Consider the following 27173-nt stretch of genomic DNA (forward strand, 5'->3'; position numbering starts at 1 on the left):
GTAATTATGCACAATTTACTGTTATTACTATGGTAAGTAGGCCTACATGTAACATGTAACAAGGGCGCTAAAATAAAATGTTACATAACAAATTGGTATTGACACTTGTAATAAGCTTAACGTATATATGTATTTTTTTAACCACTCTGGATCTGGATTAGAAAATCTTATGAGCTTTTGTAAGTTTATCGCAAGTGTATATTACACCATTACATATCATAATAGCCAAAGCCAATGTTAACTGCGTAATGGTACGTTATAAAAATTACATGGTTGTCTATCTTCCATTACAATTGACGTGAAATGGTCCGTGTACGTCAATGACGTGTTTCCAGTAGAAACGGGAAACATGCAGAGAAGTGCCATGGTATTTTCCCAGCATCAACAGTTACACAATTGCTAATCTCAGTGCGTGTTACAAAACGTGTAAAGTCGTGTGCGCATGCGCAGTCCGGCGCCCGTGGACAGGAAGCCTGAGTCTGACTGAAGCAGCTGAGCTGATAATCAGGCTTCGGATGTACCGGGTGCTCGACAGCCTCTTTCTGCTTGGATTTTAATCAGGTTTATTTTTAGTACAAGGACAGAAATCGACGATTTCATGAGCAGTGGCACTGGTCACGCTTCACAGTGACTGATGGAGCTTTATTTTTATACCGATCGCTGTTTATTTTCGAGTTAACTGTTGGGCCGGAGTAGCTCTGAAACAATGAAGGCCTAGAATCCAGATCCGAGGGATTTAAAGCTCTCCTCTGTCCCAGGCACAAGGATCAGCTCAGGTATTAATATAGCAATAATCATCCATAATATATATATATATTCGCAATGTCTTTAATGACACTAATGTTGACATATACGTTAACGTTAATGTGTTTGAACGTGCTTTTGTGAAGGGGATTGGATTTGCTGAACTCTGGTAATTTCCCCAATGATTTTTTTCATGTATTGGGAGTTATTGTGGTACTTTAATTTTAGTTTTGCATTTAATACGCTATATTGTAACACTCACTTTAACGATTGGTTGCTTATCAACCAACAGATGATACAATGTAACGAACTTATAACGTCTGCGGATTCGAGGATCTCGGAAACAATGTCACTAAATTCAACGACTGCGATATGAATGTTCACATAATAAGGAACAAGCTCAGTGCTTTTGAGTTAATTTTGTATTTCTTTCTTTTTGTTTTGTTGCTTCACGACAAGAGAGCAGTTTTCTCGAAAAGGGTGGAGTCGTTCGGTGGTTGTAAACATATACATAGGTTTTGTTTCACTGTAAAACTCGTTTAATAGACAAGTTGTGCAGCTCTTTGATATTTCAGTTCTGTTTTGATGTATTTTATTTGATTTTAATGTTTAGATTCGACGCTCCTCTGCGCAAATGTGCTTGCGTGGATTTCAGCCTTTAGACAAACAGAAAGCTCAATCCAGAGTCTTGGCCGCCCAACTAACTGCCAATCTAAAAAATATATATATATTATTAATAATGTTGATTTTTGTCTTTGAAACCTGGGATGAAACTTGACTTACAATTTGCCTCCCTTTAGTTTTTCAAGAAGCAACGTCGTCTCTATAAAATAATAATTTAGCTATTGTCACAGATTTTTCTCTTATTTTTTTATTACATTAATTCACTTCCCCCAAAACTGCTTGCTTTGAGACAACAGCCTGGTACTGAATAAAAATATACATTAAACTTGAGAAAAACATAACTACTATCTCAAATCTTTATTGAAAGATTCATAAAGGAAATCCTGCACATTTAGTTTTCGCGTGTGTCCCTACCAGTTGTTGTTATACAAGTTGTTGTCAGCATATTTATGAAATCTAAAAGATTAACACCACAGGCTCTGTTTTTTTAGTAATTTTTGCATAATTTATTGTATGCCTACAGTCACATATTATAAAGAAATTGTTTGCAATTTGTAGGTCTATTTAAGGAAGTCCTTGTAGTAAACCAGCAACACCAGAAAAAGCTAAACAAAATATGACTACTGAATTTAATGTTAAAATATGAATGTTTGATAATTGTTGCAGTAGAATTCCAGTAGTCGGTAACCAATACAATTAAGATTTCACGTTTCTCTGTACCAATTTCAGTACCATAAAACTTATTTAAATAAAATTAAGTAAATTAAATGAGTAATTTATGATGATTATTATGAGAAAATAATACATATAAACATGTAGCCTTCAAATAAGTAAACATTGTTTATAAAAAAGATCAAGTTAAAAATTTGAAATAAAATGGACAAAGAAACACATTACATAGAACAAGTGGCAGGACTGTGCATTATTTATGTCTGTTAGGCCTGTTGACACCAAGGATGATAAATATAACAATAAAGATATAGTTCTAAAAATCATTCTAAATATGACAAAATAGAGTCCACAACAATAACGGCACAGAGAAGCGATATTTTTGAAATCACTTTCAGAATATTTTTTTCCAACTGATAAAAACATTGACAGCAATTCAGTATCCATCCTGCGCTGAAGAGCTTAAGCTTTTAAAGTGGCAGACGTCAAAATAAGGGAAAACGCAAAACAATATTTCAGGCTCCAGACTAACATTTGAGAGCAGCGGCACCAGCGCCACTAAGTTGTACAGATGGTGGCGCCAGCACCTGATTTGGTAGCGCTGTGGGAAAATTTATCATAGTTAATTTAATCATAAAATTACTATTGTTTTGCATTAATGTGTGCAGTTACTAACATTACATATTTGTGTATTGGAAATCTAACGGGAAAGCACTGAGCTTGAATTGATATGCAGATAAATACTTTTATTAACCACAGTAACATGCAAAAACTTAATTTTATAGGGAAAAGTAAAATATTCTACTCGTATTAAATGTAGACCATTGTTGCTCTAATGCAGTGGTTCTCAAACTTTTTTGGTCGCGCCCCCCTTTAAAAATATATATTTTCAGCTTTTTGTGTAAAGTTTTTGTTTTTCATGAGACTTAATGACTTCCAACTTTTTTCCATGTATATTAGGGAATGGAAATGGCCAAGTAAGTCAATAAGTCCTCATGCCTTTAATTTTGACCCCTCCTCTACCCTGTAGTCTAACAGATGCAGTGTACCTTTCTATTAGTGTTCATTTTGTCTAGGGCTGTACTCAACCAAAGAAAATCTTGGTCGACTGAAGTCCTGAAATTTTCGACTAAAAATGACGTTAGAAAAAAAAAAACGTTAAATTAATTAGCTGCGCACTGTGCGCAGTACCTGGTAGCCTTGTCCACCTAAATGGATTATAAATAAACATAAAAAACTAGTAGGCTATTTTCAGTATATTAAATCATTTTTGACCTAATTATTTTGCACTGAAATGTGTCTGACACACGAGTCTGTCGGCTCTGACAGCGTTGCATCACGTGCCTCTGCGCAATATCATAGCCTATGATTTCCGAAAATAGTACTATGTTGTCAACTAGTGATATCACAAGAACTTTTGAGGAATATGCAACATAATTCAGACAATTCTTTTTGTCATATGTTATAATAAAGTTATAACTGTCATTCAGTTCATCATTTCAGCCGCTTTGTGCATGTCCTCGCACAGAGCTCAGCTTCGCGGGTGAGACACGAATAGACTATTAACTTAAAGCTTTTACTCTTAATAAACACAAAAGGCACGTCCACTTTAATAAAAAAAGAATATTTATTAAACAAACCAGATCAAGAGCAGAAACGAAATAAAGTGCATAACTGATACGCCAATTCCGATGTGTTCATAATAGCCTACTCAAAACAGACAGGGCAACCTAACGCAGACAAGTTAGCTTACTGCTTTTAGATGATATGTCATGTTTGTCGTCGAGCTGTGGAAGACAAACTGTTGCTTGCAAACTTTGCATTCGACCTTTCCCGTTATCAATTTGCTGCCACACTGTCGATGTCTTTGTTGTTGACATGTTAGAAGAAGACTGACTATTAAACGCTCTCACAATTAAATAAATAATATTCAGCATCAAACCTTCAATAGCCTACTTATCGGTCTCTCTTCTCCAGTGGGTGGGGCTAATCCAAAAAAAGTGAAACCAAGGGGTTGTTCTGAAGACAGACTGTTACCTGTGAAACAGGGGTACTCTGAAAACACCCCCATTAGCAGTTAGTGCTGTCCCCCTGATGAAATGAACGTGGCAAAACTGATGAAATGAACGCGCAACAAATCGACCAATCAGAATTTTAGTCGAACCAGAAAGTATCGACCAATTAATCGACTGGGACATTACAGCCCTAATTTTGTTAGCTATTTTTTATTTATTTAGTCCTGTCCAATATAGTTTAGTTATCATATTTAGACAACCATGTCCTGTTTTTGTTTAGTCAAGTTTTAGTCGACTAAATGTCAGAGTATTTTAGTCTAGTCTTCATCATGCTGCATAGTAGAGCCCTGCACGGGACTGTTTTCTTCATCCCGCCCGCCCAATTTCTGACTGCTCCCGCAATATGTATGTCCACTCCCGCCCGCACCCGCAAAACTTTGAGAATTTATTCCCGCACAATAACAGAGATGCATTGATTTTGTGTCTTCTCCCGTCCCGCAGGAAAAAACACGTATTTGTATTGCTATTATTAAAGAGATTCATGGGGTTGTTTCCCTGGCCTGCATGTATTCTGACGCACTGATCAGGAAGATGAATAGTAGTCCAAATGTCAGCCTTGCTTAGGTTTTGTGCTGTAATTACCTGTTTGAGGTTCTTTTCCACATCATTTATTGACATCTAAGCTACCTCCCGATCCCGCAGTTTTTTTTTTAGCCGCCCATTCCCGCCCGCAGCAAAGTTCAAACCGCCTGCTCCCGCGAGATTTGCGTTGGGCGGGACTCAATCCCAATGCAGCCCTCTACTGCATAGGCTAATGGTTAAATTGGTTATCTCGATTATTTTGCTCAATTATAATCAAAACAATTGTTGTCATTTGAGAAATGTATATTCATCAGAATTATTGCACTGTATCACCTATAAGCACAAATCAGGAGAATGTTAACCAACCCATACACATTGATTTAAATTGTTGAAATCTGGCAACCGCAAGGGGAAAAGCCCGCAGCCGCATGTTAAACACAGTAATTTTTTGTTGTCTTTTTTTTTATGTTTTCATTTAATTTTTTAAACTACATTTAGTCTTGTCTTTCGTCAACGATATTGCATGCTTATTAAGTCACAGTTTAGTTATCGTTTAATTACTGTGGTGTTGTCTCGTCTCATCTTAGTTATAGGAAATAAAGGTCATCAACAAACATTTTTCGTCATTAATTTCATTTACGAAATTAACAGTACTTTTCTACCCAGTAGATGGTTAGCTTCTTTGGGGTACAACAGAGGTGCGCTCACTCAGTTGCTTAGTAAGATGGCCACACAAAGAGGACAGTCATGCTTTTGCTCAGGGACATATTTTTCATATCGCATCCACAACGCCTTTTGTAACTACTATCTCAAATCTTTATTGAAAATAATATATGTGACCCAATAATATATGTGAGCCTTTTGTAATCGCGACGTTTCAAATTGCATTTGCGATTCCATTTTGACTAATTGCTCAGCCCTGGTGAAATTATTTTATTTACATTTTTTTGTGTCCAAAATTTTTTTTTTTCATCTAAACTTTTTTTTGACCGTCTAGATTTTTGATGACCTGTTTTGTGTTTTTAATACATTTATTTTATACAAGTGCACTGATTGGAGGAAAATCGGTCAAAAACAAGTTGACATCATATCGGCCATCGGCTGCCTCGATTTCTAAATATCGGCATCGGCCAGAGAAAAAACAATATCGGTCGACCTCTGCTTCACTTGATGCGAATTCGCAGCTCAGAGTTCACCCAACTTTAACTTTGGAATGCAGCGAAATGCAAAACTTTTCACATGACCTTGCATTTCCAGTCTTACGCATTCACATGCATTTGAATGGAAGTCAATCAATGGAACAAAAAGTGCAGTGTGACCGCCCCATAATATTGGTCCAAGCTGATAAACAGTCTGCGCTGTGCTGCTCAAACGAGTAGCACAGTTTCGTTTCACTTTCCTTTTGTTTGCCATTTGATGTTTCCATATGTAACAGAAGTGGCAGCTCTTACCAGTCCTGTTAGTAAAATAAGTCGCAAGAGCCTCTGGTGTGGACACTAAAATAGTTATAGTTATCTTTATAGTTATTGTTAAATATGGTGTGAACGGGCCTTTAGAGTGTAAATGCAAACATTATTTTGACAAATAGTATCAGACAACTGCAATGAGCTCATTTTGTCCATTAGATCGAAAGACCTGAAAAAATATGTATTTACTCACCCATAGACACTCACCTTGAAATCAGGACAGAACATCAAGGACACCAATAAATCAGGACAGAAGTGGTCGAAAGTGGTGTAAAGTACCAGGTGTAAACGGGTGTCAGCTAGGGCTGGGGCGGTATGGATTTTTTCTAACCGCGGTTGAAAAGCAAGATTTTACCGCGGTATGGCGGTAAACCGCTTTAAATAGCGTTTTAGGTTGTTTAAATTTTCTCAGATACATTCGCATTGAATTCATCATTGAATTCATCACATGTCTTAATTACAAAAATTATACTCCATATTTATGTTTACATAATATAGTGTTATTTTTTATTTAATCTTATGTCGATTATATGAAGAGTGAACAGCATGAGTAAGTTAGGATCATAAGATGGGTCAGACACGATTTTGACCACTTTATTAAGTTTTGTTTTGTAGAAAGGCTTTCTTTAAATTAAATTTCGTTTTGTATAAATTGTACCTTAATTTTAATCACTGTTTCATTAACTAATTGCCTGGAATTTAGAAATAAGAAGCAAATAGCAGACATATAATCAGGAGGACGTGGAAGCGCCGGTGCGGTCTCTTTCGCGTGAACTGGAGCTCCTCTCATAAATGAACCGAAACTCGGCGTAGGCTGATTTGTCTACTTTTAAACAAAATTCAAAACGAAATGATAACATTTTAGTCTACAGTAGCCTAGTCAGGTAATGTCAGGTTTGCCGATGTGCGTTATAGGCTATTTACTTATTCATATTTATCCCTGGGCGCCGATCGGAGACGGAGTTCACTGCTGATATTCTGGGGATACATCATAGCCAATATACTAGGGACTTTAGCCTTTAAATATCTTTGCTGCATTGGATCAGTCTTCTTTCTAGAACAGCCAAGAGCTTTCTAGCCTCGCGACAGCAGCTCCTCGAAAATTGATAGAAAAACGTTGGTGCGGGTGGATGGCGGACAGCTGATGAGTTTTATGATGCGGTTGCGGATGAAATAATAATAGCCCATCCGCGCATCTCAAATACGAATGGAATGTTATTATGCGTCATGGAACATTGCCCTCCTCAACTCGCGAATGGCTCCATCTTTTGATGATAAGTTTTGTTTAGAAACCTTGAATCCATGTAAGCCACTATATCATTAGACATAATCCATGTCATTAGAATCAATGAATCCATGTCATTAGACACAACGTGCACACATGTGCAGGCCAAGGTTGTTTTTTTGGGGGGGGGTTTCGGTGATGACGGTGACGAGCTCAGACCCGCGGTCGGAGTCACGTGACCGCGGTATTGCGGTAATACGGTAACCGTCCCAGCCCTAGTGTCAGCCTTGTCTGCCTTTGATACGATCGGCCAAAATGCATCTTAATACCAGCTGTAAACAGGGCCCTAGATGTGTCTATTTATAATAAATATTTTACAGATTTTTGCTTGACTGTTCACTCGTGTTGATATCAGTGTTGCCATCTAAAAGTGCTTTTTATTCTTTGTTTTCAACAATGTCAAATCTCATCTAATATTCGCAGGCATGGCTTCACAGCTGCAGGTTTTCTCCCCTCCATCTGTGTCTTCCAGTGCCTTCTGCAGGGTGAAAAAGATGAAGGTGGAGAGCTGTGCTTGGGATGCTTCCAATGAAGCATATAGTTCTGTGGGCCAGTACAGCTTCAACCCCGCAGCGGGCCTCCCTTTCGGCACCTCCGGCCTGATCTTCCCCCCAGCGTCCCGGGGCCAGGTTGTGGTCCGTGCTGCAGACAGCACCGGGAGCCTCCCACGTGGGTCCAGTCGCAGGACCTCCCACAACACCCACCACTCGGATTCCCACTCTTCCCGTGGGCACAGGTACGGTGTGAAGAGGAAGAATGAGGAAGTGGAGACTTCCGGAGGAGGGGGAAGTGGTAGCGGCAGCGTTCAGATTCTGGAGGAGCTCTCGGCTCCTGCTTTCTCTGCTCGTACCGGGGGAACAGGAACCACCGCCCAGTCCATCCCGCACTCGGCCACCACCACCAAAAGCAGCAGCTCCAATGGGGAAGGGGACTACCAGCTGGTCCAACACGAGATCCTCTGCTCCGTCTCCAACAGCTACGAAGTTCTCGAGTTTCTCGGTCGGGGCACATTTGGGCAGGTGGCCAAGTGCTGGAAAAGGGGAACTAATGAGATTATGGCCATCAAAATCCTGAAGAACCATCCATCATATGCACGTCAGGGACAAATCGAGGTATGTTATGATAGTATCTGTGTTTCTGTAGTGGGTATTGTTTGCAATCTTGGGTTGTTACCGCTTTTTCAAGATTTCATGGTAGCCTAATTTTACAGCAAAGACCCTGGTAAAGGTGGGAACCACCAGAGGGCCCACGATGCAGTGATATCACGATTCTTAAGCCACAATAAAATATTGTGATTTTAAACATTTTTCGGTTAAATGCTGAGTATCACAATAAAAACTGAGAAATATCACGTAAATATCAAGTTCCCAGTCTGTACATTTCACATCTTTATATCCATCCCTTCCTTCCTCGTATTTCAGACATTTTTTTAATAGAAATTAGTTGTTTGCACTTTCAATTCAGTGTACTTTTATTTTAATTTTAAATTACATAATGTTTTAAACAATTTCACAAAGAACAACCTTACCAACAGCATAATGAAAAAGTCAAAGGTGACTGTACTTTACGCTGCTTTTTTTAGTTGTGAAATGTAATTTCGTGCTGAATCATATTTATATTGATGGTGGTAATTTAGGAAGATGCATAAATTTGCCATTAACAGATTAAAAACTAATCAACAATTATTGTGCCTACACAATAACGAAAACAGTTAGATTTCAAAAACTGGTATCACTGAATGTAACGCCGGCTGTTTTACGTGTCATTCCTCCCTCTCATAGTATTAGACACATTTTACTGCTGCTATGGTCTTTCTTGTCAATCTTGTTGTACTATGAACGCTTGTGGTGGCAGTGTAGATATCACATGGTGGTTTCTTTGATTGTAATCGGGAGAGAAAGGCTTGCTGGGACTATAGCCTCAACAGATATTTGCGTAGCACCAGCACAGCTCCATAGGATTTCCTAATAATTTCCTGTTTTAACTCTGTGTCACTAATAGAGATGTACAGCTATATTAATAACGTACTTAATAACTCTGCACGCTTTATGATTTTACCTTGTAAAAGATTTAGGTTAAAATTGAAAATGAAATAAAATGCAGAATATTGATTATTTATTATTTTCTTAGCACCCCCTTTGAGCTGTAAAACCCTGCGAATGGCGGGACAGGTTGTGTCAAAAGCACATAGAACCCATTATAATCAGTGATTCTGTCTACACTGTACTAGGGATGCACCGATCCGATACTCAGCATCGGTATCGGCTCCGATACTTCCATTTTTGCCGGATCGGGTATCGGTCAGACGAGGTCGATCCAAATCCGATATTGTGCGTCTACTATTCTGTGTTATAGTTAACCCACAAAAGGCACAAAAACATTATAAAGCACCATAAAGTTTTCGTGCACTATCTTATAAGTGTTCTGAAGCCATTATGTAGTATAATGTGAGATATAAATTAATATTTAAGTCATTAAATTCAAGATTTCAAGAAAGAAAACGTTTTCCCTCTGCTGCGGCTGTCCTTCATTCTCCATTCAGCATCAAACAGCGCGTCACGTTCGGGTACGACAGTCAACATGATGAAACTCTCTCCAAGATGATTCAATGTTAATATTATTATACTTGATCTGTAGATAAAGGTCTATGGTTTCGCATAAAACAACTTTATATTGCTGGACTTTATTGCTGTAACTAAATCGTGTTACTTTCTACCGTGTGTCTGTTAGATCACAACACTGGAGTCAGAGCACTATCATTGTTCTTCACGCGCACAGTAACTGATATTTAAAACCGTTAAAAGAAAAGGCTCAATAAACTATTGCATAGAGATAGATACTGTATAATACACTACGCATCAATATGTATTTCCTTTGTGCTTTGAACTTTTCAATGCGGACTCGACGCACTGCGCGCTGTGACTCCGTGTTGCTTCAAGCGCATCATTCTGCGCTCGGGATGCGCATAAGCGCTTTGTGCCGCACTGTACTGGAGCCTTTTGCGCAATGAAGGATTATTAATAGCCTTTCTTGTTCTGTCCTATCTATCATATGTTGCTGCCTCATTAAACAGCTGTGCTATACATTTAAAACATGTCTCAAATTACATAGCCTAGGCTACTATAAAAAAATATCTTTTTGATTTTTGTTATCTTGTTTTTCATGAATGTATTTTACAACAATATAAAGAGCAATGTGTAACGTTTTACAAGATTTAGTGTTACACTTATTGTCTCTTATTTGTTCCCCACTAAATGTTTTTTTTTCACTAAATGTTCAGATTTTATACAATTATTGTGCACTTGTGATATTTCTAGACTAGATTTTACTGCTGAACTATCCACTAATCTAGTTTATAATAGCATTTTTGTCATATATTATGATCATATATTTTTTGGATTTGTTGTTTTTCTTTATAATGAAGTTGTCTGTATTAAGTAGATGGTGTTTAACTCACAAAAGAGTGATTATCAGTTCAACACGCAGTTATTGAAATTCTACTTGATTTAAAAAAAAAACTGCGCTGGTATCGGATTGGTATCGGTATCGGCCGATACTCAGAATTTTGGGATCGGATCGGTTTTGAAAAAGCGGTATCGTTGCATCCCTACACTGTACGCATCAAGTCGCCTGACTTACTCGATCCGATCCGCATGCTTGCACTACTGACAACAGGACAAATGCATTTTGAGCGTTCGCTTTAAAATTTCTAAGGACGTGCCGTTGTTGCATACCATTGCAGCGCATTTTCTTTTGCAGAGTTACAAGTTTCAGCTGGTAAATCTTTGACATAAACTCGCCTTAAACAAACGCTCCCTTTCAAAAATATTGCTTTAGCCACCCCCCACCTCCCCCTGCTATTTTACACACAGCTCACGGTGTGTTCGAGAGATGCAGTAGCGTGAAAATGTTGCCTTTTACAACCCTATAATACAAATATTACATTTCTAAGAACCTGGCATATGTTTTAAACTAATTTTATTAAATTAGTTAAATTTTTTTTATTAATTGTGCACACTTTTCGTCATTGATCCTCTTCTAGGTGAGCATTTTGAATCGTCTCAGTGCGGAGAATGCTGACGAGTTCAACTTTGTGCGCTCCTACGAGTGTTTCCAACACAAGGGCCACACATGCTTGGTGTTTGAAATGCTGGAGCAGAACCTTTATGACTTCCTGAAGCACAGTAAGTTCAGCCCACTGCCTCTGAGGCACATCCGCCCCGTCCTGCAGCAGGTGGCCACGGCCCTGATGAAGCTCAAGAGCCTGGGTCTCATCCATGCTGATCTGAAGCCTGAGAACATCATGCTGGTCGACCCCATCAGACAGCCCTACAGGGTAAAGGTTATCGACTTTGGATCAGCCAGTCACGTCTCCAAAGCCGTCTGCTCGACTTACCTCCAGTCACGTTACTACAGGTAAGAAGGTGTTATCTGTAATCTGTAGATGTTTTATGATCAGGCATCCCTGTAGAAGAGATTACCTGATGGAATCCTTAATGATTGATCAAAGAAAAATAGCCTATATGCATAGATTATGATATTAAACGGTATTTTTTTCCACTTTCTATTCACAGAGCCCCCGAGATCATCCTGGGTCTGCCATTCTGTGAAGCCATTGACATGTGGTCACTGGGCTGTGTGATTGCAGAGCTCTTTCTGGGCTGGCCACTGTATCCAGGAGCATCAGAATATGACCAGGTCACATATATTATGTTACAGGAAGTAGTGAAGTCAAGCAGTCCATGAGTGACAGATTGTTAACAGCATGTCCTTGTGGTAATTACAGCAGATCAGGCAGGAAATCCAAATGTTCGCCTATTATCCATCAACCTCAAATATGGCATATCGTTTTAACATGTTAACCTAGATAAATGTGTACTATTGGGCACATATACAAGTGTTTGTGCGGAGTGTGGAAGCTTAAGTAACGCTCACTGCATGAAGGCACCAGCGCGATCACTTGCATTTTTTTTTTCTGATAACAGTGGAAACAACTTAAAATACTCTCATTTTTGGTTATACAGGTTAGAGTAATACATCATTCGAAATTGTAAAGGGTCTTTTATTTGTGTAAACTCACAGTAACAACAAAACGTTGTGCTTTTGTAAAAAAAAGAAAACAAACAGAATGCGCTTTCTGCCGTCTTGTTCTCCGTGAACTGGAGCGCGTCACAAAAATGAGCCGCAACTAAGCGTATAGGCTACTTGACTCAGTATTGATTCAGTTTCGTTGTAGAGATCATCAATTTTCTAGAAAGTAGTTCTGCAAAGAATTATGCCATCGTCCAGCTCAGTTTGCATATAATGCCATCAGTACAGTCAGATCAATAATATTGTTGAATATTAAGTGTCCAAAACTAAGCAAGCCAGAGGCGACAGTGGCAAGGAACCCAATCTCCATCAGGTGACAGAATGGAGGAAAAAAAACTTGGGGTGGCCAGTTCTCCTCTGGCCAACGAACAATAAAGGTGTGAATTCAGATCAGGATCGGTAGCTTTCAAATATTCATCCAGTTCCTTTTGCTTGAAGATCGATTCATCATGCCAGTATGGAGCCAAAGCTGGCTATAGGGTCTGTGTGGAGGACCTGTCTGGTTCTCGTGGTTTTTGCTGAGGATCTGTGCTGATGCCTGTGGTGTCGACGAGGCCTTCACAGGGGATTGTCTTGTAGACACGGTCTCTGCTGACATTCAGGGCTGCGTTTTGGTTGTCTAGGTGCAGGTCCACATCTGATGTGGATACAGACCGGATCCGGCTGACTACGGTAACCTCAGGATAAGGATGAGACAGACAGACTAATATTAGTGTAGATGTCATTCTTCTTGCGATGTAACAAGTACATTGGGTGTTATGGGAAGTGTTCCTGGTTCCGGTTGACCTAATTTATGCAGCCTAACAATCATTTAACTGATTTGAATAATATAAATTGATCATGTATTATGTGTATGCCAGGTTAAAGAAAGGTGTTTTAGTCTATAATTAAACTGACAGAGTCTGCTTACCGAACGAGGCTAGGAAGACTATTCCAGGGTTTAGGTGCTAAATAATAAAAGGATCTACCACCTGCAGTTGATTTTGATATTTCTAGGTATTTTCAATTGGCCATAATTTAGAGATCATGATAGACGTGAAGGACTATAAGAGCTTGCTTAAGTACTGAGGGGCTAAACCATTTGGTGTTTTGTTAGTAATTAGCAAGATTTTAAAATGTATGTGATGTTTAATAGGGAGCCAGTGCAGTGTTGACAGAACTGGTCTAATATATGGTCATACGTCCTGGTTCTAGTAAGAACTCTTGATGTATGTTTTATTAAAGGGGTCATGAACTGGATTATTTTATAATTTTGCCTGGGGTGCCCTTATAATGTTAGTGTGATTTTTACATCAAACATTGTCATAATTAAGAAATAAAAGGCATTTTTCGTAGCCTGATTTTAGCCTCTGATTTGAACGCTCTGTTTGAAGAGGTGTGTCTGCTGTGAGACTTCAGTGTAAACGCCCACTGCTGTGATTGGCTGACATGTTTGCAAATAAAATAGCTAGTATCACATATGAAACTCTCGGAAACTACTACGTTTTTACTATTACAGCTATCGAGAAGATTAACAAATCTTTAAATGTATTGTTTAAAGCATTATATTTAAATCTATTCCATCACATGAAAGGTTGCAGTGATGAGCTGAGCAGATGACATGCAGTCTGGTGATCGCGTGAATAAAGATCTCATTATTGCAACGCAGTTTTTGCACACTCACGAATGCTTTTTCACCAAATAACAATGCAAACACGACGTAAATACAGGTAGAGCTTCTACAGTGCAGTGTAACAGCGTCATTGATTTCATAACGAGATTTGCGCGCTGTGTGATTGATTGACTGACAGCTTTGGCGATTGGAAAGGGAGCGTTCTTTGGTCGCTTTCTTTCTATAACTTAATCACAGTTTTAATATTATTTGATCTTAAGAGAAACGATGTGAAGTTAATCGTTTAGTCATTGATGCATAAACAGTATTGAATGATTTTGAGAGAAAGATAATACTGAACTTGAATAATTACACATCAGAAATCACTGCTCACAGATCAGGCATTAAAATAAACATGGTTACTTACATGTTTGTGGCGTTGCTGGCAGATCCGTGTCGTAAAAGTCTGTTTGCAGAGCCTGTGTTGGAAATTGTGACTGATTTTCTGTTGATTTAATAAAGCTTAACCACACATTCCTAATATTGGAATCCGAAGGAAGCTTATGCAGCAACTGTCTTCTTTCACAACCAGGTACTGCACAATATATCGTAAATGTTTATTGCTTGGTAGCTCGATCCAGTTTAGCAAAATTACCTCGTCGTAGGCCTATGTTATAGCATGTAATTTGTGAGTCGGTGGGCAGGGCTAAACAGGCCGTGTTGAAGTAGGCGCTGATCTTCTTTTGCAGAGGAGGGGTTTTATCCTCTTTGATGTCATAGATCCCCACTTTGAAAAACCTGTCGTTCGCTGAGCCTGGTGTCAATAAAAACTTTTATTTGACTAACAAGGAAGTTTTCAGTTCTGAAACTTACAAGATATTCTTATAGTATGAAGACCTCCTGTATGTCAAAAGCTCAAGGAAAATTTGATTTCTCAGTTCATCACCCCTTTAAAACTGCAGAGGTAAATTAAAATGATTGTGACAGATATGAAGGGGGAGGAGAATTCATATTTGTGTCGGGTTTTCATGCATGCCTCGTGTTACAATTACAGAATTGAGATGTTCTTCAAGATGGCTTGCTTTGATTAGTTTCTGGGTCCTAGTCTAGTTTGTACAAGACTTGACCTTTCCTTTTTCCCTTTCCAGATTCGGTACATTTCTCAGACACAGGGATTGCCTCCAGAGTATCTTTTGAGTGCTGGCTCAAAGACAAGCCGCTTCTTTAACAGAGGACCAGACTCCAGCTATCCCTTGTGGAGGTTAAAAGTCAGTACTCATCATTAAGGTTTTTTTGGCTGGGTTAAAACAAAACTAATGCTGAATGACAGAACAGTTACTCTTTGGTCAATATTTTACTTGGCTGACACTTCTGTATTTTTCTAGACCCCATCTGAGCATGAGTCTGAAATGGGCATCAAGTCAAAAGAAGCGAGAAAATACATCTTCAATTGTTTAGATGACATGATGCAGGTATTTACAAATAGATCTCTAGGATGGAACGCATCATTACTAGACGTGTAATACTAAATCTTTCTTGTTTTTTGATCGGTTTCTAGGTCAATCTGCCTACTCATTTAGAAGGGACGGACATGTTGGCGGAGAAGGCGGACCGACGGGAGTTGATTGACCTGCTGAAGAGGATGTTGAGACTGGACGCTGATAAAAGAATCACACCCACAAAAACCCTGGCACATCCGTTCGTGACCATGAGCCACTTGCTGAGCTTCCCACACAGCTCTCAGTATGTCCTTTTGAAGAAGACATGGAATTTTAGCTTTTGTTCATTTTGAGAGATATGTGTTTTAAATTGGTTCTCATATGATTTTTTTGTAGTGTGAAGTCGTGCTTCCAGAACATGGATATCTGCAAGAGAAGGAACAGTAGCTTTGACAGTGGAAAGGCCCTGTTTACTGCTAACACTGTTCCTGGAACTGCTGGAAACCTGACTGTGACCTTCAGCAGCCAGCTTAACCAGCACAGCCAGGTCCCGTCTGCTGCTGGAACTGTTCCTCTCCTCAACTACCAGCCAGCCCTTTACCAGCAGGCTACCATAAACATCCCAGGCCTGGCCCAACCCAGCATCCCCATGCAGACCCGCTCCACACAGCTGTGTGCTCAGACTGAACCTTTCCAGCAAACCCTCATCGTCTGCCCCCCCACCAGTATCCAAGGTGAGTTGGAGCAGGGTGCATCATGGGTGTCTAAGCCAGATTCTATGGAAAGCTTAGATGGCTGATTTGTTGCCTCGCCACCCTTTCAGGCAATGACTTTGCAGGCAGCGTTTGCACACAAGTTCAGTTCTTTACTTTATAAAGCACATTTAAAAGAGCCACAGAACTGACCAAAGTGCTGTACAAGCTCAAATAACTAAGGATTGAAAAGAGAACAACTAAGAAACTACATTTACAAATTTGAGAACAAGAAAACACTAGTCAAATAGAAAAAATCAAAAGTTAAAAAATACAGAGGAGAGACATTAACAAGTTTTAAAAGCTAAGGAAAACACATTAGTTTTCAGAAGAGATTTAAAAACGAAGGAGCTACTCTAAGGCTCAATCTCAATTCCACTCCGTTTTGCGCGTTCACGTCTAGGGGTAGGGTGTCCCGATTCTTGTTGTGATAGAGGAGTAGGGCGCAGGGGTATGGCTAGGGCATAGCCCTCGAAACGGAGATTTTTCAGAGGCACACTCCAAACGGAGGGCTACAAGAAAGTTCCCAGAATACATCGCGAATCACCGGCGAGATAGCTTCGCAACCGGTTAAACATTTAAATTTAGCCCCAGATGACACCATCATGCACTTTATTTGCTCTTATAATAATAGTATAGTCATTTATATTAAGAAATTGTACAATAAATTACCTTTCCAAAACAGAAATGAAACGTTGCAAACAATTGATTTTTGGCTTTTTTGATGGTATTTTTTTATTTTTATTTGTTGTAATGGTACTAAAAATTAAGATGCTCTTTTATTTTTCCCAAAGGGCTATCATCCTCTAATAAAACCGCTAGCTATCCTGTCAGGATGGAGAATGGTGTTCCTGTTGTCCAGCAGAACCAGTCCACGCAACCCCTTCAGCTTCAACCCAGCATGCTGACACAGGTAAGACATGCAGCACATCTCTTTCTCTGTGTATAATATCTAACTCTGGCATAATATCTAACTGATCACTGCAATCTGATGAAGTGCAAATTAATCCAGTTGAGTTGGACAGGAAACGTCCGTTCTTAAAGTCTACCTGGACGCCTGTTCTGCTGCTGGCAAGTGCCAGTAAATGGCATGTGAGATCACAGCCTTGTACCCTTGACCTGAGTCTGACCTTTTGTCTAATCTTTCCATGCTTTTTGCCCCTTTCCCTCCATGGTGCCCCCCCTCCGTAGGGCTCCTGCACGCCTCTGATGGTGGCCACACTGCACCCCCACACAGCGGGAGTGGCGTCCCAGTACCCGCTGCCCCTGGCACTGGGCTGTGGGGCAGGACGGCCTGCCCTACTGGAGCAGACAGCCACAGTGCTGGTAAAGAGAGACCCACCCAGTCCTCTACCACTAACATCACTTCTCAATGCCCCTCTTTCCAAAATCCTTCTTTCTTTCTGGTCTCTCTGTATTTCTTTCTGAACACTCTTTGATCTTACCTTTCCTTCTTTCATTGTTACTTGTGTATATATCTTTATTTTTCTCTAATTTTCCGGATGTCTCTTTGATCAATCTGGGCCTTCTCTGATTGATCTTTATGGATATTTGATATTTTTTCTAAACTCTTTATTTTTCAGTCTTTATTTTTTCTGATCTCTCTCTCTCTCTTTCTCTCTCTCTCTCTTTGATCATTATGGATCCTCTGTGATCTCATTGATTTTTAATTTAACTGGTTTCGTTTTCTGATCTCTCTTTGATCTCTTTTCCCCAACTTTTTTCAGATTTTTATTTTATTTTATTTTTTTACGTTTTCCTCCTGCATTTATTTCTAATCATTTTTTCTGTATTTCTAATCTTTCTTTCTGATCATCCTCCCTTTCTCTTCCCTCTCAGTCACTCCCGCATCACTCTTTCTCAGTGCAGGTCTGATACAGGCATGGGAGGCATGTGCTGACTCTTCTGTGCTTTGCTTGCAGCTTCTTGTTGTGTGAATTGTTTTTATATATATATATTTATCCCTTCTCTGACCTTCATCCCCTCCTTCCCCAGCCCCAATGTCTGTTTGGCCCTCCGTCTTCTCTCAGGGGAGGAGACTGACCTTGTCTACAGCTCAAAAACATTTGCAGCCATGTTCCTCTCTCTCATAGCCATGTCTGTCCGCAGGTACTCTAGTGCTGCCCGTACCAGCATGGCAGATCTTTTGGGCAGTTTTGCTCTGTGGAAACATTCATTGTTTTCTGACTATTTAACAGCCACGGTTCTTCCCAACAGGTTGCCGGATTACTGTCTTTCACCCCCATCTTAATTTTTAATGCTTGTATATCATTGTTGCATGCTGTGCTTGTCTTGGCTCTTAAAATCATACGAAATGGCTGTGCTACATCTAAAGCTGCCTTATGCTCCGGGAGAGAATTGCAGAATTTTTTGCATTGATGGATTATTTCATTCATTTGTTTATTTATTTTTTGGTGTGTTCACTTTAATTGAATGCAGTGATGTCACTGCGTGTTTCATCAGCATGTTAGATGAGGTTCTTCGGCATTCTAGCATGACACAAATGATGTATAAATTTAGATTTAAATGGCCATATATGCGTCAATGTCACTCATTGTGTGGTGAAAGCTTGGTCATAGCCGTTTTACCCTCTATTAATTTGTCAGTAAAACTTGTTTTTTAAGTTTGATTGAAAATCAGTGGTACACTATGACTTGTTCAAGTTTTTTTTTTAAAGTGCCAGTGTCACTAAGGATGATATTTTGTGATCCTCCAGCAGGCCTGGCCAGCGGGTACCCAGCAGATCCTCATACCCTCTGCATGGCAGCAGGTTCCTGGCATGACCATGCACAACTCCAGCCACCAGCCCGTAGTGACCGAATCCCCTCTGGAAGCCCTACTGTCTGAGAACTCTACACAGCAAACATCAAGCTGGAGGTAGAGCTACACAATAATAATGAATAAAGACCTACTGATGTCTACTGTAGCCATCAAAATAACACTTCAAATAAAGATTGTATCAATTACCTCGTTACACCAATAGGCGGCGACATGTGAATTAAAAAAAATTATTTGGCATTGAATTGTTCATTGTGATATTTGTTCAAAAACATGGATTCATTAAGCAAGGAAACAAGTGAAATCTGAGTCATTGTATCATTCATTAATTTTTTTTAAATTTAATATTAATTTAAGTTTCTGCAGTCAGAACGTTTACTTTTTTCTTTTTCTTTTTTTTTTCTCCTGGTCCAACGACCGGTAACACTTTATTCCTATAGTCCGCTTTAGACATTCTACTAACTATAAGTAACTTTGCAGCTACATGTCAACTAACTATCGTTAGAGTATTAGTAGACTGTCTGCTTAATATCTGCTAACTCTTTATTTTGTTGGTCCCCTAACAAACTATAAGTAATTTGGCAAATACAAGTCAACTTATTCTCCTAACTCCAACCCTAACCTAACAGTCTACTACAGCCTACTAATACTCTGAGAGTTAGTTGACATGTAGTTGAAAAGTTACTTCTAGTCAGTAGAATGTCTAAAATGGACTTTTGAAATAAAGTGTAACCCAACGGACACTTCCTTTCATGTATTACGGGAACAGTGAATGAATTTACGTGTTCTTAATCAGACGGATCCGATAATCTGAATTGCAGTGCAAACTAACATGGCAGAGCCCATCAAATGTTATAGATCGACTAATAAGATTATTATAAAGGTGTTTAAATGACCAAACATATTAATTTACACATATTTGAGATTCGTAATGTCAGATAGGTCATGACATTAACAAGTTTGTGGATTTTGAATGAAAAATAAAAAAAGCAATGCATCAGTCATACAGTGCTATTGTGGCTGCAGTGGATCATGTGACAAGCATTTCACATTACCATGGAAGGCGATAGAACAACGGTCTTCTTAAATTCACACTGGGGGCCCAGCTAGAATTTATAAAACATACATGTGTGTAAGGGTTGATGCTGATTGGTTGGTTGTGTCCTGCAGGGTGTCTCAGAGCGGTCAGCACAATGGCGTTGTCCAGCAGAACCCACACATCCTTGGCAGTCTCAATTCCACTCAATCCCTTAGTCGAGGAACCTCTACGGTCGCAAAGTCACAAAACAAGAGGAGCAGGATCTGTTGTGACACTGGCAGCAGGTATTGGGCAACTTGCTTTTGACACTCCGACATTTCAATAATATAAATAAAGTGACATTAACAGTAATTGTTGTCATTTTGAACTGTTGTTTTGTTTGTTTAACAGTGTTAGTGTCCCTGTATGTGGAGAGATCTTTTAATATACCGTCTGACCATTTCTGTATTCACAGCAGTGCTCAGGCATACAGTGCTATTCTCACTCAGCCCATCATCATCTCCGACACTCCGAGTCCTGCCGTCAGTGTCATCACCATACACAGTGACTCTGACGATGAGGATGAAAGGAAGTTCCACCCCGTTAGGTGAGGTCACTACCTGGTAATACAGGGCTCCAGACAAAATGAAAGCGGAACGAAAATGCGCTACTCACTTCACGGACCATTTATTAGTTCGGACCAATGATGGAGAGCGCAGCATAGGAGCGCAGCGCCCCGAACTTGCCAGTCGCGGGCCGATCTCGATCACGCGACACTGTTACTAGGAGATCCAGTGAAGAAATCCATTGACTTCGAATTAGTAACATCATCGCTGCGAGGTCCAGTGAGAAACACACCGATTCGGTGCAGAATTCTCCGTTATAAGCCATAGATATCAGATCAAACAGCGCTGACGCGGAAACCAGGAGAAACACTTAGAGAAGGCTTTCAGTTCACAAATCAGCAACATTCACCATGGATTTATGCTAATGTAGTAACTCTAAACATTACTATGGTATTGTGACAGAAATAAATTAATAAATTACCATTGTAAACAGTAGGATGCTTATTGGCCATTTTCACTCCCTAATATACATTTTTTATAATTAATATTAAGACATTATGAAAGATAATAATTAAAGTTCATTTCATCTACACCCTATTTGTTGTAGAGCTCAGTGTCTCGTGTCGCTGCCTCAGATGTTAGTCTGGAGCCCTCTGAACTTAAAATAAAACTGCACATTGTAATATATGTACGTTAAGTCTATTATTAAAGAATTTGTCAGTATTACAGTTATTTTAGGGGAAATTTGAATAATTGCATTGCAAGCTGATTTAAGGTGTGCCCCAAATTTTCTGCTTGCGCTCCTAAAATGTTCAGTCAGGGCCTACAGCGCTCCTAGTAAAAAAAGTTAGTCTGGAGCCCTGTAATATACGTACACAACCAGTTTTATGAGAAACTTGTGCTCCTATTATGCAAGGACACATTAAATTAATGGAGAGTTGATTGTAAAGACAAAAGATTTCTATTTCAAATAAATGCTATTCTTTTGATTATTATTATTCTTATATATTATTCTTTAATTATTAGATATGGTTCTTGAGCAGCAAATCTGCATATTAGAATGATTTGTTTGAAGGATCATGTGACACTGAAGACTGAAGTAATTTAGTTTGCCCATAACAGGAATAAATACAGTTTTAAAATGTATTATAATAGAAAACTTATTTAAAAATTGTTGTTCACATTACGGTTCATGTGTATTTTTGATCAAATAAATACAGCCTTGGTGAGCAGAAGACTTCATTTTAAAGAATGCTTCATTTAAAAAATCTTACCAACTCCAAGCTTTTGAACGGTACTTTCACAATCAAAATAACTCAATCTAACTTCAGTAAACCACTCTGAAGTGTTTGAATATTTTAGCTAATGTGATGACGAATGTTTCCAGTAAGAACGTAGTGCTTGTTTTGCCAGATTTAACCAAATGTACAATTTATTTTATTCCTTTCATTCTAAATTCAATGGATTTTTAAAAATCTGTTTTTGTTTATTTGTCAGTGGTGGCCCCAGCCACAGGACTAATGTGATCAGCTGTCTAACCGTTCATGATTCGGACTCTTCCACCGCCAGTCCTCTAACTCCCAAGCCCCAGAACAGTCATGTGGGGTTCCCGTCCTCACGCCTGTCCAGATCCATGGCAGTGGTGGCTCCATCTGTGAAAGTGCAGCCTGTGGAAAGCTCAATATCAGCCAAAATCCCACTTGCTGTAGGCGAGTATCATCTTTTTTTCTTTTTTTTTATTCAGTGCAGCTTGGTCAACAGTTATTTGGTGTACTTTTATAAAACAAATACTTTTTTTAAAACTACATTGGCTCTGTTTGTTTTAGGTCTTACTCAGAATTACTACATGAAGCCTAAGAGAGCCGCTGCCGCCACAAGGCAGCCGAGCAGCTCAGGAGAGAGAGTCACTGACCCCCAACAGGAGCCCAGCAGATCTCAACCACTTAACCTCAGTCAGGTGACCACATCTGTCAATGCACAACACAGCAACCACTGTTTTGCACGATGTATTTTGGTATTATGGATTTGCTCAATAACTGATTTCTAATGTTATGATGATGATAAATACTTTATTCATCTTTTAGGTAAATTCAAGCATCCAGTAGCTCACACAACAATTACAGACAATAGAAACAAACACACAGATTTTAATAATAAATCTATCAGCCACATTAAAAGGCACATAGTCCTACGAATAAATAATTAACTCAAATGAATTGGCCATAGGGATTAAAGATCTTGACACCTGATCCTCCTGAGGCAAATGAGGCCTTCTGTAGAAGGCATCCGTATTTAGGGATCAGTCCAGCTTATTATCCAGTTACACACCCAGGACTGCACCACCCTAATGGCCTCCCCACAGAAACAAACAAGCTGTAATTGTGTCCTAGATCTACAAAATCCTCCTTAGTCTTTATGGAGTTCAGAAGGAGGCAGTTCTTATTGCTCCAGTCACTGAAGGTCCTCTTCCTGTCCATCCCTGATACACGCCACAGTAGCCGTATCAGTATATTTCTGTATATGGCAGGACTCAGAAGTCTGATGTACATAGTGAACAAGAATGGAGCTAAGACCGTCATTTCCCTGCGGTAAAATGTACTGACGGTTGGTAATATCGTTTAAAATTCAATTATCATTAAAACCGTGTTTGATTATCGTGACACGTTATTTTAATAACTCACTATAAATCCTGTCCAGCCAGCAACAGTCTGACGCAGGCGTGCAATGTTGGGTTTCTTTTTATTCGAGAAGGAATGGCGGAAGGCAGTGACCGTGCTCTGGAGATTTTTCAGCCTTTTAAGAGGACCACATCTGAGGTGTGGTCATATTTTGGCATTTACAAAAATCCTTAGTGAAACTTAATCGAGGATGGTCACTCTGTCTTCAAAACATCCAAATATTTTAAACGGTTTTTATTAAGTTGAAATAGTTGCCCTTTAAACGCTTTGATTGTTGATTAAACATGACTATATAAATACACGACGGCCTTATTCTGTGTAAGAAGCCACATCTAACAGAAGGATGCTCAACTGTCGTTATGAAGTGAGCTTGCAGTAAAGCATGTTATTAAATGTTGTCTTTTGTTGGACAGGAGGTTCATAAATGATTCTCATGTTTGACGTGTGTTGCTTTTTCAAATGCACACTATAAGTGACTCAAACTCACAGTGCTTTCAAATGGAGCAGCGTTTAAGAGCCGTACATCAATGACAAGCTGAACATAAAAAACAATCGCAGCCTTTGCGATTTCAAAATCGTGATAAGCCAAATCGGTTTAAAGTGCGATTACATGGAAATTGCGATTAATCGTGCAGCCCTACGCCCCACTCATAATAAAAAAAGAAGCAGCACACGAACACAGACAAAAACGCACACCAACGAGAAGAGCTACTCGGACACGCTGCCGCTCAGTACGACGCCAGCGCAGAACTATGTTGTCATGTTTACCAAATTAAAATGGATGAATATAGTTCACCTTAAAATAGTTTTGCTTATAAAATAGGCTTATGTTAAACTTCATGTACTGCTTATTACAGTGCCTGTATGTACAAAAATAAAGTATTGAATAAAATACAGAAATGCAGTAGTCAAGGATCAAATCCTTTCATCAAAGTTATACATGAGTTTTGAACAATACTCTTTCTTGTCTTAGGACAACTTTGAACTTTTTTGATCCACTTCAAATGTTGACAACTGTATCTGTGTGTTTGACAAATATTGCATCTAATCCACTTCATCGGTAGTCAAAGTATACGCAAACACTGAAAAACAGAAAGAGTCCGACTTCACGTCTGCAAGGATCTAATCTCGCCGATCAGTTAAATGTAGCCACTTAATGTATGGTAATCACATGTGCTTCAATTTCCGTATTTTCTCCTTTTTCCAGACCACTGTCTCCTCATCCCAAGGACCATCCGGTGGCTCATCGTCCCTGCGCCGACAGCACACGTACCCTCCGGCCTCCTCTCATTACTGTCTCCAGGAGGCGCCCTCGTTCACCAGCACCCCCAGCCTGTACACGTACCCCCCTCCTGCATCCCACATGGAGCACCTGCTTGTCCAGGGCTCCTCCCCCTCCATTCATGCCCCGCCCACCAGTCACTATGCAGCCAGTCTTATTCCAAAGGACTCCATTGGAGGTGTGGTCCACAGACTCTCCGCCCACTACCAGCAACATTACCCCGCTCACCCTTATGTGACCACGAGCACCAGCACCACTAGAGGAAGCGGGGCGTACAACAGCTATCAGCTCAGTCCCCGGAGGGTCCCTCAGTACCCCTACATATGAGACGCACAGACCACGTCTTACCTTTTAATGATCGACAGACCTGCCATCAACTGCTGCAATTGTTTTTAGCTATCCTATTTATGTTTTAGAACGTTGTTAATATTTAGAAATATAATATTTGCATTTTGAGAAATCCAGTGTCTGGTTTGGTAAGTTTATTTTCTTAGCTCAAGGAACGCTGATGTTTTTAATTCGCAAGCAATAGTGGAATAATGCTGACAAAGGAACGGGATCGTGATAGTGTGATATTGTCTGTCTAATCCTTACACTAATCCTTGACTTGTTTTATACTCCATTTTGATTCTGTGTCGTGTTTTGGTTGTCGTAGGATCTCTTTGGTTTTTAAATTGTTTGATTGTGAAGCTGACTGGTTCTAAACCACTTTTCTGGGAGGTCAACAAGTGGATGGAAAGAGAGAAAAAAATGATGTGCCCTGGTCGTAATGTTATTTAAGTTAGCTCTTTATGATTGAATGATTCAAATCCAAGTTCTTGTAGAATCATAGTGTATGTGGTGAGGAATATAAATGGATAAGGAGTAACATAAACTTCCTGTTTTTTATTATGCTAAAATTCTTTAATCATGTCAGTGCTCATGAATTCTCCATGGAGAAACTAGTGTTAGGATATTTAGCAGAAGAGATGGGATGTCAAAGCCAATGAAAATGTGATGCTACATTGCAAACCATAATCACACACCAACAAGTGGTTTTCTGACATTATGTGCGGTTTGTTTTTTTGCAGCATTTATGAGTAGTCTGCTTTTAAAACTAGAGTACACCAAAAATGTTGCTGACCCTTGACCTCTGTTTGTGGTTTTAGTGACGGCTTATGTGATATTTGAAATTCTGCTCAAAATGACACTGTGACTGACCTCTATGGTCCTGCTTGTTCTGGTCTCAATAACATGACGTGCCTTGACATTCTCTCGAACATGTTTGGCTGTGTTTTTGAGTTCAGAGAACATTTAGCATCAACCAAGAAAGTACTGTACACATTTTGTAATGTCAAACAATGACAGAAAAAAAACCTCCATTGTAATGCCATCAAATAAACCAACATCAATTCTGTTTTATCTGGTTGCATTTTTAAGCTTTTAATTTGAGTGTTTTCAGAGGGAAAAATTTCAATTGTTAGCTAAGTTTACACTAAAAAAAAAATCATATCTTGTTAGACTTGTTAGGTACGTTTACACAATACGATGTAGGGCCTACAATACCATTTTTCATTATTGACCTTAACATTTTTTGCCACCTTTTGTTTATGGCTTAAGTAATTCATTAGTTTTTTTTTATAAAAAAAAATTATGTATATAAATGTAGAAGTGCATTTGCATTTTTTGAAAGTTTAAATCACACCAGCAGAAAGTTTATCTGCTGCAGCTAACGACTGAATAACGATCGGAAACTTGCAAAAGACTTTCCAAAGGTTTTCGAAGAACAAATGGAATTGTAAGTATACTTTATACATTATGTATAACTCATTACAGGCAAACCCGTGTTTTTGTGGGAAGCACGCATTAAAGGGTAAATAACCCCCTGGTCAGAGTCTGACTCCATCTCCAGTAGCACCTCAATGCAGTACATGAGACCCACGGGGAGGAGTTGGATCAAGATCCAAGGGGTGGAGATGGGTAGGATTAGGGGTGGGTTTAGGGATCAGGGGGCGGAGATGGGTAGGTTTAGGTATATGTAAGGTGGGAGGAGTTGGATCTGGATCCGACGACTCCCCGTGGATTTCATGTTCTGCAGTGAGGACCATCTCCTCCATCCACTGGCAATATTTGAAAAATGCTGGAAAAGTGGACAGAGCCCAGCGGAGGGGGGGAGGGGGGGGTGCACCTGAGACATGCGTCTCTGTAGGCAAGGGCGTGGTTAGCTTGTACCCTCTGATGTCAGAGGGTACCACAAAATTCAACTGCAGTAGCCACAGTTCAATCTGAAGAGGGCAGCACTCAGACGTTTTTATATTGTAGAATTAAAACATTTTAAACCCAAATGTAAAAAAATTTACTCGGATCAATGAACAGCATTTATGAAGCTCCATTCTTACAGATCATTAACTAAAAATACTTTTAGTGTTTAGTTACCCTTTAATGTGCCGTCGTTATGGCCGCTGAGATTACGTTTCAGAGATTAAACAGTCCTTCCAGAAATACGCGGAGTTTTTTTGTGATTGTTGCGGGCAAAAATCCTTTATCATGCGGCCCGTTTTCTTAAGAAATGCGATTGATTGCGGGAACTTGCAAAAACTGCGGTTTGATGAAA

At 39.4% G+C, this 27173-nt stretch overlaps 3 protein-coding genes across 10 annotated transcripts in view; 1 reads left to right on the plus strand and 2 right to left on the minus strand.

The window, feature by feature from the left end:
- LOC143711279 (uncharacterized) overlaps positions 1-27173 on the minus strand; it is a 549769-nt gene that overhangs the window by 217960 nt on the left and 304636 nt on the right. The window lies entirely within an intron of this gene.
- The window catches only part of LOC143712048 (uncharacterized), a 383255-nt gene that overhangs the window by 217314 nt on the left and 138768 nt on the right, over positions 1-27173 (minus strand). The gene's annotated exons all lie outside the window — the stretch shown is intronic.
- hipk1b (homeodomain interacting protein kinase 1b) lies at positions 290-25981 on the plus strand. 8 transcript variants are annotated; one of them, XM_077202589.1, is made up of 16 exons: positions 290-776; positions 7858-8497; positions 11428-11801; positions 11960-12083; positions 15216-15335; positions 15453-15539; positions 15626-15810; positions 15903-16240; positions 17053-17171; positions 17450-17584; positions 18975-19135; positions 20207-20359; positions 20530-20661; positions 22118-22329; positions 22447-22577; positions 24506-25981. In XM_077202589.1, exons 2-16 carry the CDS (start codon positions 7880-7882, stop codon positions 24905-24907), a joined length of 3291 nt encoding a protein of 1096 aa, XP_077058704.1. In that variant the 5' UTR covers positions 290-776; positions 7858-7879; the 3' UTR covers positions 24908-25981. The 8 variants fall into 8 exon arrangements, with proteins under 8 accessions (XP_077058704.1, XP_077058702.1, XP_077058703.1 ...); XM_077202587.1 differs by having other exon boundaries at positions 387-776; positions 7809-8497; XM_077202588.1 differs by having other exon boundaries at positions 387-776; positions 7809-8497; positions 18978-19135.

This window comes from Siphateles boraxobius, unplaced genomic scaffold (assembly GCF_051911475.1).
Source record: "Siphateles boraxobius isolate OS27281-9 unplaced genomic scaffold, OSU_SipBor_1 5, whole genome shotgun sequence".
NCBI lineage: Eukaryota > Metazoa > Chordata > Actinopteri > Cypriniformes > Leuciscidae > Siphateles > Siphateles boraxobius.

What these genes read in the sequence shown, in the direction of transcription:
- hipk1b (XM_077202587.1), top strand. Translation starts at nt 7,811, where the DNA reads ATGGCTTCACAGCTGCAGGTTTTCTCCCCTCCATCTGTGTCTTCCAGT. An exon ending in GAGCATCAGAATATGACCAG is followed by an intron (nt 12,084 to 15,215) that starts GTCACATATATT and finishes TTCCCTTTCCAG; the next exon opens with ATTCGGTACATTTCTCAGAC. An exon ending in TGTTGTGACACTGGCAGCAG is followed by an intron (nt 20,360 to 20,529) that starts GTATTGGGCAAC and finishes CTGTATTCACAG; the next exon opens with CAGTGCTCAGGCATACAGTG.